We start from the raw sequence: 20919 nt of genomic DNA, 5'->3' as shown, positions 1-20919 counted from the left end.
CCAATCTAATAATAATAATAAAAAGACACCAACAATTAATTATAACAATAATAATAGCTAATTCTAGATTTAACTCCCATGAGCCAATGGGCTCTGAATCATTTGGGATGAGGTTCCCTTCGGGTCAATCCTTTTTTTAATAATAGTTAATTCTAATTTATTATGAATTTTAAAGAGACAAATTATTCATGTTGACATTATAAACTAGTTAAATGTGCATGGCACGCGACGTATGAATTCATAGACAAATGGAGGGTAACTTTAAAAGAAATTAAAATTAAAAGGTTATTAATTTTTAAAATTAAAATGATAGGAACCAAAGATAAGATGAAAACATAAATATGAGATTTGATAATTGTGGATTATTACTATTAGCGGATCATACCATATGTCATACGTGTATTCTGTAATAATAATAATAATAATAATAATAATAATAATAATAATAATAATAATAATAATAATAATAATAATAATGTAATAATTTTTTAAAACAAAATTTAGTGATTTTTTTTAAATTCAAATGGCAGGAGAGAGAAATAATATATAAAGAAAATAGTTAAAGAATGTAATAATTTTTTAAAACAAAATTTAGTGATTTTTTTTAAATTCAAATGGCAGGAGAGAGAAATAATATATAAAGAAAATACTATTGTAATATAGTAAAACCATATAATTAGTTTGACAAAACGAAAGATCTTTTAGACAAATTCAAATTAATTATAACATGACCTCACATAGTTAATATTGGAAGAGTATTATGTATAACAAAAGATTGTTATTATTATTATTATTTATTATTTTTATTATTTTAAATAATAGATTACAATTAATTATTAATTTAACTGTGCATATATCTGAATTTTGATCTGTTCACTTTATTATAAAATAAAATAAATATTCGGTCACTGGAATGGTTATTTTAATATAAAATTTCAAACTATTTATTATTAATTTTGAAAAGTTTTCCGATGATATATTTTTTTTTATATGTATCAATCTTTACTCATCCAACATTAACATATGCATGAAAAAAATTCATATCATAGACATAAACATAATTAAACACGAACATGCATTTGCATCCTTGGCTGCGAATATTATAACTCGAGACTAAATTCTGATCCATGATGCTTCCAAAAACAAATCAAAATCTATATACATGCAGCGCGGTACCAAATCTCATCAATTGTCCATGCACGAACACTTTATTCTATGTACAAATAAAACCAATCATCAATATGATCTCTAACTCGGAATTTATATATATATGCATCTAAAGTCTTTCGAACGAAATGAGCTTCCTGAAATGTTCCCAAGCCTTCTCCCAAACAACCGCCACGTAGTGGCCCACCGCGCCACCGCCGTCCTTGGCCGAAAGAGTAAACCTGTATTCCATACCCTCAACCACCTGACTTTCTGCTTTTAACACCGTTACAAGCTCCAAGTGTTTATTGGCCTGCTTGTTGTGCTCAGCCACCGCAAATTTCACGGTAGGCGCCAGCTTCGGGTCGTTTGGGTTATGGATTATGTGCCAACCGTCGTCGGACAGTTCAAGTGAAGCTGAAACCAACACGATCGAGCAGATTATGAGACGAAACAGGTGGGTTTTCGGCGCCATTTGATTAGTAGCTAGCTTTATATTGTATGTATGGCTCCGATGCTTGGTAATTTATAGTGGCACGGGCAATGCATGCATGGGGTGACTATTTGATTCTACGGAAAAATGGGTTTGAATTTGTTACAGAAACTGATTCTCGTTAGAAAAATCCGATTCATATTGGAAAATTTATAAATTTGCGCAAAATTAATTAATATCAAGTAAAAAAATTTATATTCTGATCTGTTACGTAATCTCTTGACAATTACCAAAAATAAATAAAATTATGTTTCTTTATGTTGTTAAAGATTAACAAATTATTTTGAACATTATTTGACTATTTCTTTATTGAAAAATTTAAATATTTTATTATATAAAATGTAATATTTATTATTACGGGGAAAAAACTATCATGTACGCATGCATGATGCCTTTATTTCAATTTTGTTATAACTTCTCCTTGGACCTTGATCATTTACATGCAACACGCAAGGAAAATATTGATTTTTGTCAAAGTAATCATTGGTCGTGGGTTCGGTTCCCACGGACGGCGCCAAGCTGATGTAGCCAAAAATCACTTGTACTTGACACGTTGCTTTCGCAAAGTTCAGAGTATCAATAAATCCTTGTACGTTCCCTTGGGAGATCTTCAGTGGGTTGTTCCTACGTCACAAAACAAAGTCAGAGGAGCCGGGAGGGTTTCCGGCGAAGGCACTCCGACGCTCAAGTCAGTTATTACTCAAGGAATAATAATCGAGAGTAGAGCGATATAGTGCTAAAGAAAGTATGTACCTTAATAATAAGGTGACTTGAGCTATATTTATAGATATTCGGAGAGTTTCACGGGCTTGAGCCTCTTGTGGGCTTTTGTAGAATTCAGGGTCTGCTTGAATTAAATACATTAATATTTAATTAAGCTTGGGCCTCAAAAATATGTGGAGTGAACCTTCATAATTGGGCTCAGTCCCAGTTAAACTTTTTAGGTGTAACCTATCAATCTCTATCTATGTACGTATTTCATTAAATGTGTACTTCAAAGTGCATGCGTCTGTATGTATTTCATCTTAGATATATAGCTGGTCTTTATTCAATTAACCAGTGAAACATGTGGAGCCTTTTTTTTTTAGCGTAAATCTAAAAAAAATAATTTTTCAGCATTTGCTTAAAATAAAATATCTATTTTTTTATCTTCTCGTATAAAATATATATATATATATATATATATATATATATATATATATATATATATATATATATATATATATATGTAGTTATAATATATATGCTTCACATAACATCAGTTAATATTATTAAGACATCATACATGTTTTATTACTTGACTCGACGATAACATGAGAACTGAGACATAAACTATATACGTAGTAGGTACACACAAATTTCACAATTATTAAGTTGACATGCAATAACACACACGCACACACTTGCATGAAATCTCCATATATAATCACTAGTAAACCATGCATCGATCATTTGTGATCAATATTTCTTCAGCCTTTGGAAGTGCTTCAACTTCATGTACTTCGGAGCCGGCCAACTATCCAACCACACCTTCGCCACGTACTTGCACGATGATTCATGGCCATGATATTTAGCAGCAACGACGACAAGAACCAATTCCGCCGAGTGAGTTTTATGGCCCGAAACGTGATCGTGACCATGACCGTGACCGTATATGAGACGTGCATCCACCACCTTCTCCAGTTTCAAATGTGTGTTCTTTCTCTTGTCATGCTCTTCCACTGCAAACTCCGCGGCTTGCTTCACCGGCTGAAGGCCTACACTGACCGGAGTCCCCTCCGCCGGATTCATTGCCTTGGAGGGTTCGAAGTAAATCGAGGCCATCAAGCATGAGACGAAGGCTACGAGAAGGAGAAGATTGAGTTTTTTAGCCATAGTACAATTCAAGACCTGCATATATTATATTGATTGATTGATTGATAAATATCTAAGATATTGGATTGAAGTGTAGTTTTTTAAAGGGGGCTAAGGGGTGTTTATATAGTAGAAGACCAATGCATTTGTATTAAATGTTGTGTTGTTTTTTATAGTTTGGCGCGGGACAACACCTACGGCTAATTGCAACTTTGAGATAGAAGTTGGGGTGGGGGCCGGGGTAATAAATTAAGTATATTTTCATTGCCTAGCGTTTCGTTATTGGCTTTTTTTATTACCCTTGATTTGATTTATGAACTTCTCCATTACTTTCCTCTCAAAAAAAATAAAAAAATTCTCCATTACAAACCAATTACTAATACTTTAGAATGGATGATTTTATCCCATATATATGGAAAAAAAAATTTTGTCAAAAAATTGAAAGATGCAATACTAAATTTGATAACGGACTAAAAATTTTAGAAAGTAATTTTTTTGTTTTATTTTTATTTGATGAATATTTTAATAGGATAAAACATTTGTTGAAATGAGTTAATGCATTTAATGATGACAGTGAGTAAAATAATATAATTATATATAAGATAATATTTATGAAAATTGAAATAGACGAAATATTTAGGATGAATGAAAAAGAAAATGTGGATGAATGTAATATGTAATCTTATATTTTTATTGCATAAGATTTCATGTAATTTGATGACTTGGGCACACGTACATAATACACTTATAATTTATGGGTAATAAATATATATATATAGCATTCAAAGCCTAAAACTTTATAAATCTAAGATATGATCATATGAATAATAAATATAAAGAGTTTTTTTTTTTTTTGGAGAGAGAATATTAAAATAATTCAAATATTTCTTTTTCTTATTCTTCTTCTTCTTTTCTTTTTTTTTTTTGAAGAGAATTCAAGTCTTAAGTTAGGAATCTTTACAAATCATCCATTTTAATTGACTTCTGAATTTTAATCAGGCGATTTCAACAATGAATTGCCTTCAAAGTTCGATATTTATTTAAAATTATATTTATATTGAAAGTGTTCTACTTATAAAGAAGCAGTTATCATATATGAACTTTATGTGTTTACATTAATACATAAATCGATAAACATTCAAATCATTTTCGCCGGTTTAATTATTTTTAAAATATTTTATCTTTTCCCTTTTCTTTTTAGATTGTGGAGTTTTGCTTCGTTGTTGATTGATACAGATATGAAGGGGGTAGGTTTTTTTCTTTAAAAAAATGTTAAAATAAAATTTATCAGTTTTTTTTAAAAAAATATACCAGAGAAAATATGTCAGAAAGATAAATGTAGAATTTGGAGTTATCGGATTAAAGTGTACTTTTGGAATTATAAAAAAAATTAGTTATTTTTAAAAGGGATGATTATATTATTATATCCTATATGAGATAAAATTATTTATCCATTGCCTTCAAATTAATCATTAATTGCTCATAAAAGAACTACATCTATACTATCATCTAATTCATGATTCAACGTATGTATGTATGTCATTATCATTATTTTACAAACACCGTTCTGCTAGCTAGCGTAATAATAAATTCATCAAGGTATACAATTTGCTTAGATACGGGAGATTATTTTATCGCCTGATCATGGGGGAAAAAAAGGCTTTAGTTAAAATAGGGAAAATTACTTTTTTGGTCCTGTATGTTTGTCACTTTGCGATTTTGATCCTTTATATTTTCAGATTGCAGTTTTAGTCCGCTATCTTTATTTTTTTGGCAATTTTAGTCCTTTTTCCGATGTGGCGCTGACGTGGCACAAATTCAATGCTGATGTGGAGCTGACGTGTACAGTGTCACGTCAGCATTTTCGAAGAAAAAGGACCGAAATTGCCAAAAATCGAAACATACAGGACTAAAACTGAAATGTGAAAACATAAAGGACCAAAATCGCAAAGTGACAAACATACAGGACTAAATTTGCAATTTTCCCGTTAAAATAAATGACCAAAAATTTTCATCATATTGTATGTATATTAAAAAAAAAATTTATCATCCAAGTATATATGATTTTTAATTTTTTTATAAATAAATGTTTTAGATTTTGGTAACGCTTGACTCCATTAATCTGCATATACGTACATCTCCTCAAAAAACAATTAAGAGGATATTTAGTCGAACTTATAAGGTATACATAAGTTGTTTTCGAGCTTATAATTAAGCTCTTAAATTTTATTTGGTAAAAAAATTTTCAAACAGCTTATTGTTAAAAAAATCTTCATAATCACTTGTTTTTAGAGGTTGCAAACAATACTTAATGTATCTTACAATAAACAACTCAAAATTTTGTTTCACACGGGGTTGATGTTTTTTCGGTATAACATGTGATTAATCAAATTCAAGTTTTAAAAAAAAAATCCAGGTTTCTTCCTTGTTGAGATAATTTTTATGTTTCTGCATCGAAAGTGGTATGACGATGACTCAAATATATGATAAAAAGAATCACTCCATTAATTTATTTATCATAATTATGTGATCAATTGAGTAGCTGCATAAAAATTAAGATAATATTCGCAATTTCTAAAAATAAGTGATTATGAAGATTCTCTTAAAAATCTCGGTATCACTATCACATCATAAATATTTCACCACTAATTAAGTGTAAGTGTTATCTGTCTGGTTACAAAAAAATGTCTCAACGATAGGTTGGTTGAACCCTAGCTATCTATAGGTATATATTAGTATATTACCACAAGTATTGACCAAATGTTGTGTTTGACTAAAACATCTGAAACCTGAAAATGAAAATTTTCATAGTACGGTACTGTTTGGATTATACTTCAAAAATAAAAAATTACCCATCAAATCCCCATAGTTCAAGTTTTTATTTTTTGAAAATAATTTATCTAGTACTCATTTTAATTTAAGCTTCATTAAAAATGAGTATTAATTGAACATATGTGGTGCATTCTTACAAAAAGGTACACGTATTTTTGCCAGTATATATAGAGAATTTATCTTTTAGACATCATCTTTTGTTTTATTAAATTTGGCATTATAATATGATATAGATGCTACACTATAATTTTGATTTCTTTTGTTTTTTTTAAAATTCATTGATCATGGTGAGTTATATTCATCGAGTCTGGATTTGTTGGCATGGTTTGAAAATACTATAGATTCAAGACAATAAAATTTAATGCATGGAGAAAATTTATAATGGGGAAAAGGGCTTAAATATATTTTAATTAATAATCATCATATTGTCGAATTTTTTTTAAACATCCCCTGTTTTTAGAGATGTCAAAACGGATCAACAAGACGGGCCGGCCCACAACCCATCTTAACCCACCATTAGACGGGGTGGGACGGGCCGGTCCATCTTTTAGGCGGGTTGGTAAAACACCAACCCAATCCATCTATTTTAGGTGGCGGGGCGGGCCAATCCGACGGAGCGTTGCGGGCCGGCCCATCTTTTAGGCGGGTTGGGAAATTGTCAAACCAACCCGCCAATTTTGTATGGCGGAACGGGCCAACCCGACGGACCTAACCTCTTTTGACACCTCTATCTGTTTTCCCCTCGTTCTTTGATAACAATACTAATCAAATCATTTTAATTATCCAATTCTTAATCTTCTCTTCCGATATTACCTTACCCTAGTAAGATCGAACTAACCTAACTTCAAACAAGATTTTATCGTGTATAGTAAAGTAGTGTTTGCAAATTTCAAATACTTTTTAAAAAAAAACAAAAAGACCAATTAATATTTACCATGGGATACATTATATTTACCAATTAATTTTATATTCTATAAACATCCAATATATATCTATAAACAAGAAGTGTTTAAAAATATATTAGAGTCCTGGTACAAGTTTTTTCCAATTTTCAAGTCCAGGTCCAATGCAAAATGAAGGGAAAGCTCCCTAAATCCATGAATGTATTTGAAGACGAGGCTCATCATTTAGCTCTTTGAAAATTAATTTGGTACGTGTTGATCTGTCCCGAAAACAAGAGCACCTGCAAGAACAAAGAACTTGGATATAAATTAACCCAATTCAAAGTCCAAGAAACCCTTCAACAATACATCAAGTAAAACAGGATAGACCAAAAGTACCAAGTGTAGGCATTAAAACAGACAACGCAAGAATCCCAGAAATTTTCAGCGGAATCCCAGTGGTTAGCATGTCCTTGATTTCAATATGTCCGGTCGTGAACCCCACGATGTTAGAAGGTGTTCCCGTCGGGAGCAAGAACGCAAATTGTGCACCGATAGCGCCCGGAACCATGAGTAGCAACGGATGCAAACGCATGGTTTTGGCTATTTGAATCAGAAGTGGGATAACAAGAGTTGCGGTGGCATTGTTCGAAGTAAACTCCGTGATGGTGCCGCTGACCAGTGACACCGCAGGGGCGATCGCCCAGTATGGCACCTCCTCCAAGAACCCCAGCATGGCCGATAAAACGTCCGCCAGACCGCTGGTACGCACCCCGTCAGCAATGGCGAACCCGGCTCCTAGTAGTAATATGATGTTCCAGGGAATTTCCTTGCATTTGTTCCAGTCCATTAGCTTCTCCCCTGGCTGCTTCTTGTTTGGAATTATGAATAATAAGGTTGCCATCAAGACCTATTAATTGAAACAGAGTGTTTACTTGAATCGTAGTTTCTAGCCATTTCCAGCAAATGAAATTTTCTCAACATATGAACATTCAATATTACTCACACTAGCAGTTCCATCACCAACACGGCCATCGAAAATAGATCCCCATCCAGGAGTATCATCGGTTATGTTCCTTGTCATCCACAACACTATTAACATCTGTAAACACCAAAATTATCGACATAAATTGATTCGATCCGACTCAAATAAGTTCTTGCATTAATAAACATGATTCAACAAGTTATAACACACCGAAAAAACAGCTAGAATCATCTTTTCAGCAAAAGCCATTGGACCTGGAAACAGAGCATGATGAGAAATTATGCATATTGGAGGAGTTGAACAGAGAAATGATGGGATTGTATAGAATTCAAATTACCTAGCAAATCAAGCTCTCTCTTCAAATGGGCTCTGTCCAAATAAGCAGACAGTGCTTCGCCCGAGCCTCTTTTGCAATACAACAAGCAGAGTATAGTCCACAAAGCAATGAAAATTACCAAGGCGAGGGGGAAACCAAAGAAGAACCAGGTGCTGAAGCTGATAGGCTTGGCTTCAGGGAAATAGCTTTTCCACATTCCGACCAATATCAGGTTCACGCCTGTTCCGGTGAGGGTGCTCATCCCTCCGACAGCCGCCGAGTATATCACTCCCAAAACCACCGCCTTGCAGAATTTGGACACATGAATCTGTTCAAGGGTTGGCATGGAATCCCGCGGCGGCAACCTTTGTAAAATCCCGGTTGCCACAGGCATCATCATGACCGCCGCCGCCACGTTGTGCATCCACATGCTGACGAAGGCTGTCGTGGCGCATATTCCGAGGAGGAGGAGAGATGGGTTCAATGGATCACCGCAGAATAGCAGAGTTATCTGCATCATTTACATTTATTTAAAAACAAAAAAACACTGATTCCAGAGAAAACTTTACAGAATAAAATTCGGAGCTTTTACGTTGAGAGCCAATCTTCGGTGAATGTTGTAATGCTCAACAGCCAGCGCGAGTATGAAGCTCCCGAGAACCAGAGCGATGACGTCATCCATGTAAGAGCGCGCCACGTCGTCCGAGGAGGAGATTCCGAACAGGGGGAAGAGGAAGAGCGGGGACATGGAGGTTATCGGCATTGGCACCGCCTCAGTCAGCCACCATGCGAAGATCCAAACAAGCACGGCCAGCATATTCCAGCTGCTGTTCCCGTCTCCGGCGCCGCCATTTAACCTGACGCCGAGGCAAACGACGCCGCAGAGCAAAGGGCCAAGCAGAATGAAGAAATTGCTGAGCGTGAGAATGGATTTCACTGCGCTGAAGCTCCGTGTCCTGCGAACCGGATCCTGAAGCGGAAGAAGTGGAATTCTTCGATCATCTGAATATTCCGTGCCGCCGCCGCCCTTTTTCATTTATGGTGCAAGAGAATATATTTTGCCCAGGAATTTAATGAAATTATAAGGTTCTTACCAAATTTAATGATAATATCTGTAAAGATTAATACAAACGAAAGACTCAATTATATATTGCAAGAGGAACTCGGAAACAAAATCTGAGCTGGACGCTTATCTCAAAATTATAATTATATATAATATAAATTTCAATTGTTTATTCACAATAAGAAAGCAATCGACTTTATAATGAATCCATTGAATGAAATTAAATTGAACAACAGTAATGCAATGAGCGTAGGGACACGAATGGAATAACGTTTCACTCAATTATTAGTACGAAAATCATCGGTGATTGGACATGCACGTAACTAGAACGTGGAATTCGACATGAAAAAGGATATTCCGTTCGATTTTTATTCGATTACGTGTTCGTGAACCTCTGTATTCATGATTGTTCCGAGGAGAAAATTGAACTGCAAATATTTATTAAAAAGAAATTAATTCCATATGTTATATAATGACATCAGCATAGCTCATTTTCTATATTATTACAAATGAAAATGTAACATATCATATATCAACCCTCCCCCAGACCAGACCAGATTAAAGATGGCTTTGGATGATTTGGCAAGAAAACGAGAGTAGTTGCCCACACGCAACAAACCACGGGGAAGTACACATGTCATGTTTGCAACTGCTACTCAACTTCATTTACAATAAATCACCATTCTTAACCTTATTCAATGTATTAATTTAGATTTCTTTTCTTTAGAATAGTAATAGTAATAATATAATTAATATATCGTAATCTGTTTTGACCAAATATAAGTTTTGGGCAAGCACTCCACCACTGGAGGATTTTTTTTTTCCCTCTCTCTCTTTCTTGGATATATTGAAGATTGAGATAATTATTTAATTGGACGTGATTGTGTAAATATTTAATTCTTAGTTTGGGGCATTTACAAGCTATAATGATTTGTGAGTCGAGGCTGGCATTCTCCGGCTTCAGAAATTTATTTAAATTATTTTTTTGCGATAATTTGGGGGCGACTTCTCCCCAAGTTAACTCAAAAAATAAGCTGTCACGGGGATAGTTTATGTTTTTCTCACGGATCTTCACAAATTTATTTTTTCAAAATAAATAAATAAATATAGATTTTTAGGTTTTTTAAACCTAATATTTTTTAAAAAATGTCTCTTTTATATATAGATAGATGTTACCAACTTAAAATAAATTCGCACCTGTCAAGTTTGTTTTTTGGCGTAAATTTATATTTCAGTGATGCACTCGTTTTCAAAGCATCACTGGACACTGATTCAATTTTGTGTTAGGCTTTTCTTCAATTTATATTGGCTTTCTTTGGATTCAAATACATTGGAATGTTGAACCCAATTAAATGCAGTTAATTACTGTGATTTGCAAACAATAAAAACTCTAGTATCACGTACGTTCATATTATATTTTCGAATCAAATATTACGGAAATATATATCATTAGCCGTGCGATATTCTTCTGAAATAATTAGATTTCAACATATTTAGAAGTAAATCAGATATATCCATGAAAATATATTTCATTATATAATAACGGATTGTCTCATATAAAATTAAATATCAAACAAAAATATTGATGTGAATAGCAACAAATTAAACAAAACCCTTACCAACGATTTAGATTATAACCCATGCACAATGTCACAACATGCCTCCGATCAGAACAGAGGGGGTTAATGAAATGCTAGTCTTAGAAAAATACATTAAAATTTCATCTGACGGTGAATATATATTCCGTCAAATATTGTTTGTAAGTATTACAAACCATGACCAGAATATTCCTCGAATGCAACGAGTCTTCTTTCATCCCCTCGCACCTGGACAACGGCCGCATACTGCTTGGGCGCAAAGCCATCCGTGACCTGAATCAAAACCATGTAACTTGATTGCGCGAATAAGACTTTAACAACGTTCTGAAACCTCAACTTGCTATCCGTAAATTTGTTGTATTGGTCGATCGCAAAATTCCCCATATCCACAACCTTAGGATCATCCACCGTTAAGTTCGCGGTAACTCCACCGACGTCATCAGTGGCATCTTCTAACGTCTCCAAGTTGTTGAAGCCACCAAAGATGTCGAAAACTATTAATGCCACCAGCAAGAATTCAAAGGTGATGAGAATTATGTTGAGTTTAGAGGCCATTTGAGTTTTTGTGTGAGGTGAAGTCATGAATTAATTTGATCTCGCTAGCTTTATGGTACTTTGCCAAGTCTTATTTATTTTCCGATTGTAGTTTCTTGAATTTTGGAGATATTTTGTATGATCACGAAAATCCCTTCCATTTTTCGACAAGTTTTTACCATTTTTTTGACTAAAGAAACTTTTATAATAAATAAAACGGATCACAATTCTTTAATGTAAACACCCCACCTTGATTTTTTAGTAAATTAATTGCCAAGATTACCCATATATTTCTTATACACAAAAACTCAAATAAACTGCTTCACCGATCAATTTTATGATACAATTATCTTATTTGATATGACCCATGAAAAATATTATTTTTTAGACTAAACATATTTTTTTTCATTATAAATATGACTTAGATCAATTTGTCTCTGCGTGAGATGGCCGGTATCATAAGAGACATATTATTATCTTACTATATCATTGTAGAGACAATTTGATTAACTAACTTTCAATAATTGGTGAAACTTGATTTGAAATTACCATTATATCTTAACTTAATTTTTAATAAAACAAAAATTATTAGGCAAATTAGTCATTTTATATAGCTTCATATTTTTAAGCTATTACATATTTTGTTATTTATCACAATAACACTCATTGTTTTTACCCTTTGATGTTTTTTGTTTAAAAAAATGTCATTCACTTCATAAATTGATATGTTTAAGCTAAATTTTCTTTAAATATATATATATTTATTACGTTTTTTTTTTGTGAATATTTGTTTAGGAGAACACTATTTTATTTTTTTTAAAACTTTACAATTTATTTTTATTTTTTGTTTCTGTTAAAATCTCATATTAATAATGTTGCTCAAATTTTAAAAAAAAAATTTTGTTTTACTCCAAACCAAAATTAACCAGTATATCTAAGAAACGCAAGAAGTCCACTTGGATTCCCTTCCTCCCGGACAACGGCCGCAAACTGCTCGGACACAAAGCCATTCGCCACCTGAAGCACAACCACGAACCTGGATCTCGAAACCAAATCTCGAACAACCTTCTGAATTAGCTTCAACTCGTTATGCTTATGTTTGTTGTATTCGTCGACCGCGAACTTCCCGATATATATCTAAGACTATAGGATCATCCTCTCTTAAGATCACCGTACGTGAATTCGTGGCCGAATTTTAAAGGCTCGAAATTTTTTCATGGAACCATATAGACTTTGTGAACAATGAAGGCCACCAACAAGAGTTCAAGGGCGATCAGGATTATGTCCAGTTTAGAGACACTTTTATAAGTTTTTGGTGTCGGGTAATTTAGGACAGATAACGTTAATCTATACAAACGCAATGCTCTTTGTCTCAAATTCGGAATCTCCATTCCAAAAGCCTTCTCCAATGTTGTGGGGAATCCGTGGAAGAAAACTCATCACGATATATATGATTTGTGTTACGAACGATGATTATTGCGTCTAATGTCCCTACGACAACATTTATATGTAATAATAACAGTATATAGTGGTAGAGTTAGAACTCTTGATTCTTTGCTAAAAAAAAGAAGAAGAACTCTTGATTCTAATAAAACCTTTGGTTAATTTAATATATAACTCTTATACACATATCTAAGTTCTAACGCAAATCAAAATATCTCGTTTGTCAATAAAATACCTTTACTCGGTGTCATTGTTTTTAATGTAAACAATTAACAATGTGTGTTTAATGTGTTATTTATTTTTGGAGTTAATGTAAACTAATTCGTTACCCAAATTTCACAAGACTGACTTACGAGTTACGAATTCATCGGATTTTCACATCGGCCAACCGGACTTTTACGACATAACTCATATATCTATACATATTTATTAAGAAGGTATTTGACAGAGCTTAAAAGCTCTTTGAAACAGTTTATAAGTTGTTTTAGATCTTTTAAACTCTCAAATTTTGTTTGACAAAATTTTTTAAAAACAACTTATAAGCTGTCAAAATAAGCTGTTTGACAGCTTATAAATTGTTTTTAAAAAAGTAAGGGGGAGTATTTTTTTCAAAAAGACATTTTTTAATAATTTTCTACACCAAAATATCCCTCATTATTTTTATTAATTTCACTCTTATCCTTTAAATATTTTAATTTAGTTTTTCAGTTTTTCTAAATGTAAATATAAAATAGATATAAAAATATATAAGTTTAATTTTTATTTATAAAAGTGCAAAACTACTTCGTTTGTTTATATATATAACTATTCATATTACATTAATAGTATTATACCCTTTTGGTAATTTTGTTAATAAAATATTTTATAATACCAAACACATCAACATCTTTAAGTTGCTTAAAATAAGTTTATCCAAACACTAAGTAAGGGGAGATGTACTTTTTTTAAAAAGATCATATTTTAACATTCTATCTGATCTTTAAAATATCATTAAATATTTTAATAAATCTATATCATATCCTCCACCCATTAAATATTATATATTATTTTTTTAAAAAATTCCAAATCACGTAAATTTTTCTAAAATAAAATGTTATACCAATTTTATTTTTTAATATATGTTTATATTCTAAAACTATTTTTCATATATGTATAACTCGAAACATTATTCTCATATAAGCCTAGAAAACTAACATGGTCTCTTAGTATGAAACTCTAATATTTAAATTTCAAATTATTTAAAAAACAAGAGTGAGAAACAACTAATATAATCTATTATCTTTTAACTACTCTTTATGATTAATATTTTAACCCAAAAAATCTTTCGTTTTCTGTTCCCATAAATTTATTAGATTTTTAAAAAAATTAATTTTAATTAAAAAAATCAACTTTTTTATCACACACAACGGGTGCGTGCAAATACGCTAGTATATATATGTATATATGTATGATATATATATGTATATATATGTATGTATCTGTGTGTGTGTTTTTTCGCGCACGTGATGCATGCATATGCATATATATTGAGGTAGTGTTTGAGAGAGATTCTAGGAAATTTTATTAAAAAAAAACTGAGAACTTCTTAAACACAACCTAAATATTATTTGTATTTAATAATTTTTTAAAAATTTGGGAGATTATGTTAAAATTTTGAACTTAAAAAACATTTATTATATTAATTTGTTATGTTATGGACATATGATTATTTAAAATTCAAAATATAGATAAAGATATAGAAAGATTTGTTAGAATATGATAGATAAAGATAAAGATGCAAATTTACAAAATCAGGCTTTATGAAATTTTTTATTAAATTAAAATAAAATATTTTGTATTTTGAAAAAAAAGGTATTTTAAAATTCAATCATATAATATATATATATATAGTCATGATCCACTGCACACCAGTGTGCAGGAATTTTGTGTGCACCGCGTGATGTTCGCGCGAACATCTGAAAAAAAATCAGATGTTCGCGGAAATATTTCAGATGTTCTCGCGAACATCACAGAGTGTACATAAAATTCCTGCACACTGGTGTGCAGGGGAACAAAATTATATATATATATATATATATATTTGTGTGTGTATGTGTGTGTGTATAATTGACCTCTATATATATACCTTTACATGAAAAGAATATATTCGTTCTTTTCCTAATTTAAACCAATTTCTCGATCGAGTATATTGGGCTCGTTCGTTTTCCTAGTTTTTAAGAGCCACATAATCGATATCGAGTCGCACATAATTTTCTGCAAGGCCCAATGATAAAAAGATTTTTGCAAAATATAGTTTTATTATAAACGTGTGAACTATAGTAATGAAAATACAATATTTCTTATAAAATGATTTATGGATACATTATTAAATCAATAAAAATATGACTTCTCTATAAACATGAGGAAAAACATATAATTTTTAGCTTGCAAAAACAATAAATGAAATCTACCCAATGAAAACAAGGGTTGCACATAATTTTGGTCGATTTCTATTTATGGTATTTGGAGATATCGTATTCTAAAAAAACCGACGGTTCCAAAAATACAATAACAATCGCGGATTTTAACAAATAAAAAAGATTTTTGAAACGCAATACATACCTACATACTGAATGTTACTATAAAATTTTCTTAACCTAATGTTTTGAGTTTTTACTCTAACTAAAATAAATATGTAATTATTATTATGTATTTTATTTGAAAAGGTTAAAAGAGAGAAAGAAAAGTTTAAAATGTCTTTTATTTTTATAAGAAGATGATATTGTTGGTTAATGGAAAAAGGGGAAGCGAAAAAGGTGGAAAAAGTATCCGCGGGAATGAATTTATCTAATTCAGTAATTTCGCCTCGCCCACATTAACATACATAGCGTTTCTTTCAATACGATACATACACACTGCCACACGCAGGCAAACCCCCCCGCCTTCGTCACTCTCCCGTTTTCACACACTGAAAGCGCACACTTTTGTTCTCTCGGCAAATTCCACCGCACGCAGCCTGCAAAAGAGGTGGATTCTTCCTACTGTGGCGGCCGGGGGTTCGGATTCCATGGCCGCGGGCCCGCCGTGAAAACCCCCATACTTGTTGCCCTCAAATGTCGTCGTCTCTATCTAAGCGCAAGCTTGACGATTATGCAGACAACGTCGTTTTCTTCGTAAACCCTACAAGGATGAGAAAGGACCAGGCCGTCCTCCCCTCGTCCTCCGATTCCGCCCACTCCTCCCGCACCCGATCATACCCCGACGGCTCCACCCGCCTCCAGTTCTTTGTCCGTATGCTTTCCGACCGAACCCTAGTGCTCCAGGCGCAGTGCACCGACACCATCAAGACGATTCATGAGAAAATCCAGTCGATCACCGGTTTGCCCATCATCGAACAGCGACTGATTTACCGTGGCAAGCAGTTGCAGTGGGAACAGACTTTAGCCGAATGCGAGGTACAAAAAGATGCGAGTTTGAATTTGGTTGGACGGATGCGGAGCACCGAGCACCCCCAGGCCTGGCAGCTGATCAACGATGTCGTTTCTTTGATTTTCTTTCTTTACAAGAACAATCCTGCCGCACCTGTTCTTTCGATACCTCGCCCAAAAACTGTGAAATCGATGCTCCTGGAATTTTTGACTATGACGCCGCAACCGGACTCCGAGCAAGCCTCGGGGCACCTGCAGATTTTTACTGCGTCCTCTGCTCCAGCTGCGTTGGTGATGCTCTATATGTCTAGGCATAAACCTAATAAAGATGCTGCGGAAGATGCCATCAGACAGTTTATTAGTTCCAGTAAGAATGTTTTGCCTAAGCATACATATCATCAATGCGTGCCCATAATTTTGGACTTCTGTAGGTTGTTGAGTTTGGCCGCTGGAACTGATGATCCATTGTATGTATTATGTCGAGGTAGTTTGGCAGCCATCGCGGAATGCATCGAAATAGGAGAAAACAAGGGATTGATTGGTCTCCGTGACCTATTCCCTTTCGTTAGTGAGTTAGCCGCCAAGCTGTTGCGTGATTTGGCTTTGGGTATGGAATCAAACTCATTTGTGGGGCCGTCTTTGAGTGACGTGAGGGATTTCGCAGCAATTGTGGCTCCTGTGAGCAATGAGATCATTAGGCATGATGGCTACTGTGGCCCGATTAAAGTTCCCTTGTGCGTGGAACTCCACAATTTCCCAGTTTGTTATGCTAAGGAGATTGCTCTTTTGCATGGGATTTTTGTTGACTTGCTGAGGGAAATGGATAAGTGCTTGAGTAAAGTTGAGGAGCATGTGAACTTGGTGATGAAACAGGACATTGAGACTCTTTTCTTTGGATGGTGCCAATACCTAGCTATTCTGAAGGAGCTTAATTGTATTTCTAAAGTTTTCTTTGGCTGCTTAGAGGAGTTTTGGGAGATCATGAAGCATAGGAAGAGTGCCTTGCAATATCTCATTGTTAAGTTTGCCAAGAGAAGTGACGATCATAAGTGGATTCTTGAGTGTAAGGAGGTGACCAATTTCGAGGCAAGGCGGCATTTAGCAATGATGATGCTTCCTGATGTGAAGGATGAATACGAGGAGATGCATGAGATGCTCATTGACCGAATGCATTTGCTGTCAGAATCATTCGCGTACATTGCAAATGCCGATGCAGAATCTTTACGTGCTGGCTTATTCATGGAGTTTAAGAATGAGGAGGCAACAGGTCCTGGTGTACTGCGAGAGTGGTTTTTCTTGGTATGCCAAGCGATATTCAACCCTCAAAATGCTCTCTTTTTGGCTTGCCCCAGCGATCGTCGAAGGTTCTTTCCAAATCCAGGCATGTCTTTGCTCACTCTATGCATGGGGTTTCTCGGCGATTTATAATGCTCTTTGTTTCTTCCCAACTTTGATGCATCTATCAATACTCAATATTTGAAATTTAGGTATAGATAGCTAGTGAATGGCAGCACATTAGAGCTATTTAACATCACATTGTTTACCTCTCACTCTTTATTCACGCTGATCATCTTTCACAAATCATTTAATGTACTAGAATAACGAACTGAGGCACAGAGTAAGTAGCCATTTTCTGAACTTTTAAGGTCGTGGGCTGTTGGATTAGTTTCATGTATAATCAGACCATCCGGGGTAAAGGAAAATCATGTGAGAACACCTTGGTTGCTTGATGAACATGAAAAAGAAAATGAAAATGTAGCGAGTAGCTCTCTACCTGCGAACGGCAGAGCATAACATTAGGAAAGCCTCTGAAGTAACTATACAAGAAAAGTCAATCTTGAGCTTCAGGGCTTTGGGGGGGCACTGAGGGTCAAGATGGTGCTGTTACACTGTGCAACCCAGTTCACTATACAGGCATTGTGGAGGTAATCACTTGAGCCAGTGGAAGAAGTCATATGGATATAAATTGCAATCACGATCAGTTTTTTTCCCCGTCTTCAGTTCAATGATGCTCTTTGGACTCTATTGTGGTTGAATTACCAAATTGTGGAACATTTTTCTTGTTATTTAATTTGAACAGGCTTCTAGTTAAACCAATTTAAGCAAATGTCCACTTTTTCATTTGTATAATCTTTGGTTTTTGAATACTCCTTTTATGTTGATGTTGATATCTTGCACTTGGTGACAATTTTGGCTTGCGCAGATAAGGTTGATCAGTTATTTAACTCATCAGTTTTTCTTGGCATTCATGCTTTGCCTTTTCTTTTTACAAAGTATTCTCATGGGTGACATGTTTTCAAAGTTCATATTCTGAAAAAAAATCTTGGTTTTATGTAAAATGAGTTATAAATTCATTTATGAATGCTTGGCATCATAACATCTGATATATTCGAACTCCCTGTGTGGCATGGTTAGTGCATACCATATGTTATTAGATGCTTTAAATTATCATCAATCATCACATGTTCTGTTCATCACAATTTACAGCTTCAAGTACATTAGATTCTGAAAATTGTATTTTATGTTGCAGCATTTTACAATGTCTAGCAGATTTTTAGTTCAGCTTATCAAGTTTGTGTGCAACAATTTGACGTTGAATGATCTTGTATGGAATGCCCAAGGGTGGTAGCAGCACACTATATATGTAATCTTGCACTAGAACTCCCAATTTTGCTCTTTTATCTGCAGTAGCCCCCAATTTGCTTCCTGTTTCTACATTATCATTTCATGATCTGGACTTCAAATTGTCTCTTCATTTGTATCATACTCTGTAATTTATTCCTGAACAGGTTGGAAAATCATTTTAGATTGTGTGAATCTTTTGTTTAGAATGTGGATAAATTCATGATAAAACTACTACTAATGTCTACTCTATGCCTTGTTCTTTTGATTGCAGCATCTAAGATGGATCCTTTGCACCTCAAATATTTTCGCTTCTCTGGCAGGGTAATTGCCTTAGCCTTGATGCACAAAGTACAAGTTGGCATAGTATTTGATCGTGTATTATTTTTGCTATTGGCTGGATGTTGTATTTCATTGGAAGATATTCGAGATGCAGATCCCTATTTATATAGTAGCTGCAAGAAAATTTTGGAGATGGATGCTGAGGCTGTCGATCAGGATGCTTTGGGTCTAACCTTTGTTCATGAAATAGAGGAACTGGGATCAATGAAGATTGTTGAACTGTGCCCTGGTGGAAAAAGCTTGGTTGTGGATAGTAAAAACAGGGAACGTTATGTCGACTCTCTAATTCAACATCGCTTTGTTGTAGCTATTTCTGAACAGGTCTCCCATTTTGCTCAAGGTTTTGCTGATATGATGAGTTGTCGACAGCTCCAGAGATCCTTTTTCTCCTGCTTGGAACCGGAAGATCTTGACAGGATGCTGTATGGCAGTGAAAGTGCAATTTCTGTAGATGATTGGAAAGCAAATACAGATTATCACGGTTTCAAAGAAACGGATTTTCAGATTTCCTGGTTTTGGAAGGTAGGTACCCCATATTCTGGTACGGGTCAAGAATGTGTATGGCCTAAAAGTTTCTCATGTACTAGCAATCTCTATTGTTCTGGTGATATAACTAAATTTCTTTCCTTCAGATTGTTGGTCGTATGTCTGCAGAGCAGAAAAAGGTTCTCCTCTTCTTCTGGACCTCTATAAAGTATCTACCAATTGAAGGTTTCAGTGGTTTGGCTTCAAGACTTTACATCTATAAGACATCTGAGTCGGTTGATCGGCTGCCTTCCTCGCACACATGCTTTTACCGGTTATGTTTCCCTGCTTACCCTTCAATGACCATGATGCGCGATCGTCTTCATATTATTACTCAAGAGCACGTAGGTTGCAGCTTTGGAACTTGGTGAGATCAAGCTGCAATTTTTGATACTGTGCTTGCATCTGCACATAAAATTTGTATTTAGTTTGTACATGATAGATGATAACTCTTTTTAACTATTTTGGAACTGGAGTCTAGATGTCGTTCTAGCATCTCGTCTGTGATAAAATATCGTTAATTTCTCTTTTATCTACTGTTTATATTGGATAGTATGCAGGTCAACAATGATACAAGTTTCCGTTTCACTTTGATTCGTATTCTTTAGGATTATCTCTTTTCACTATCTTTTTGTTGCACATCTCTCCAGTGATATGGCTGCCCTATTTATTGTTTATACCGTGTTATGGAACTAACTAAATACTTTTATTATTATTATGGATTACATCCAATTACCTGTTCTTATTTTTTTTAGGATCAAACTTGAGATTCATCAGCTAAGATCAATCAAAGCTACATCCAATTACCTTTTCAGTTGTCAAATAAATGTCAATTTTGCCCACTTGGGGTTTACAAGATTTTGCAATGTTTCATAATT

The 20919-nt window shown here is 34.0% G+C and overlaps 3 protein-coding genes across 3 annotated transcripts; 1 reads left to right on the top strand and 2 right to left on the bottom strand.

The window, feature by feature from the left end:
- Positions 1-1276: 1276 nt before the first annotated feature.
- LOC140894329 (cysteine proteinase inhibitor 1-like) lies at positions 1277-1621 on the bottom strand. The gene has a single exon (XM_073302828.1). It carries the CDS (start codon positions 1619-1621, stop codon positions 1277-1279), a length of 345 nt encoding a protein of 114 aa, XP_073158929.1.
- Positions 1622-7254: 5633 nt separating this feature from the next.
- LOC140865405 (tonoplast dicarboxylate transporter) lies at positions 7255-9685 on the bottom strand. Its single transcript, XM_073270044.1, has 6 exons — positions 9100-9685; positions 8529-9018; positions 8402-8445; positions 8213-8308; positions 7606-8116; positions 7255-7508 (listed from the first exon to the last, which is right to left on the bottom strand). Exons 1-6 carry the CDS (start codon positions 9541-9543, stop codon positions 7468-7470), a joined length of 1626 nt encoding a protein of 541 aa, XP_073126145.1. The 5' UTR covers positions 9544-9685; the 3' UTR covers positions 7255-7467.
- Positions 9686-16020: 6335 nt separating this feature from the next.
- LOC140859954 (E3 ubiquitin-protein ligase UPL5) lies at positions 16021-20571 on the top strand. The gene is made up of 3 exons (XM_073262618.1): positions 16021-17933; positions 19449-20038; positions 20149-20571. Exons 1-3 carry the CDS (start codon positions 16238-16240, stop codon positions 20410-20412), a joined length of 2550 nt encoding a protein of 849 aa, XP_073118719.1. The 5' UTR covers positions 16021-16237; the 3' UTR covers positions 20413-20571.
- Positions 20572-20919: the final 348 nt, after the last annotated feature.

Source organism: Henckelia pumila, chromosome 4 (assembly GCF_033568475.1).
Source record: "Henckelia pumila isolate YLH828 chromosome 4, ASM3356847v2, whole genome shotgun sequence".
Lineage (NCBI taxonomy): Eukaryota > Viridiplantae > Streptophyta > Magnoliopsida > Lamiales > Gesneriaceae > Henckelia > Henckelia pumila.
The sequence above is the reverse complement of the archived record's forward strand: the minus strand, read 5'-3'. Positions and strand labels throughout refer to the sequence as shown.

Excerpts from the sequence above, each read along its gene's own strand:
- LOC140894329 (XM_073302828.1), bottom strand. The coding sequence starts at position 1,621 with ATGGCGCCGAAAACCCACCTGTTTCGTCTCATAATCTGCTCGATCGTG.
- LOC140865405 (XM_073270044.1), bottom strand. The coding sequence starts at position 9,543 with ATGAAAAAGGGCGGCGGCGGCACGGAATATTCAGATGATCGAAGAATT. Across the intron at positions 9,019-9,099 it reads ACCGAAGATTGGCTCTCAAC|ATAACTCTGCTATTCTGCGG; the intron begins GTAAAAGCTCCG and ends TAAATGATGCAG. Across the intron at positions 8,117-8,212 it reads TTGGTGATGGAACTGCTAGT|GTCTTGATGGCAACCTTATT; the intron begins GTGAGTAATATT and ends TTCAATTAATAG.
- LOC140859954 (XM_073262618.1), top strand. The coding sequence starts at position 16,238 with ATGTCGTCGTCTCTATCTAAGCGCAAGCTTGACGATTATGCAGACAAC. Across the intron at positions 17,934-19,448 it reads AAGGTTCTTTCCAAATCCAG|CATCTAAGATGGATCCTTTG; the intron begins GCATGTCTTTGC and ends TTTTGATTGCAG. Across the intron at positions 20,039-20,148 it reads AGATTTCCTGGTTTTGGAAG|ATTGTTGGTCGTATGTCTGC; the intron begins GTAGGTACCCCA and ends TCTTTCCTTCAG.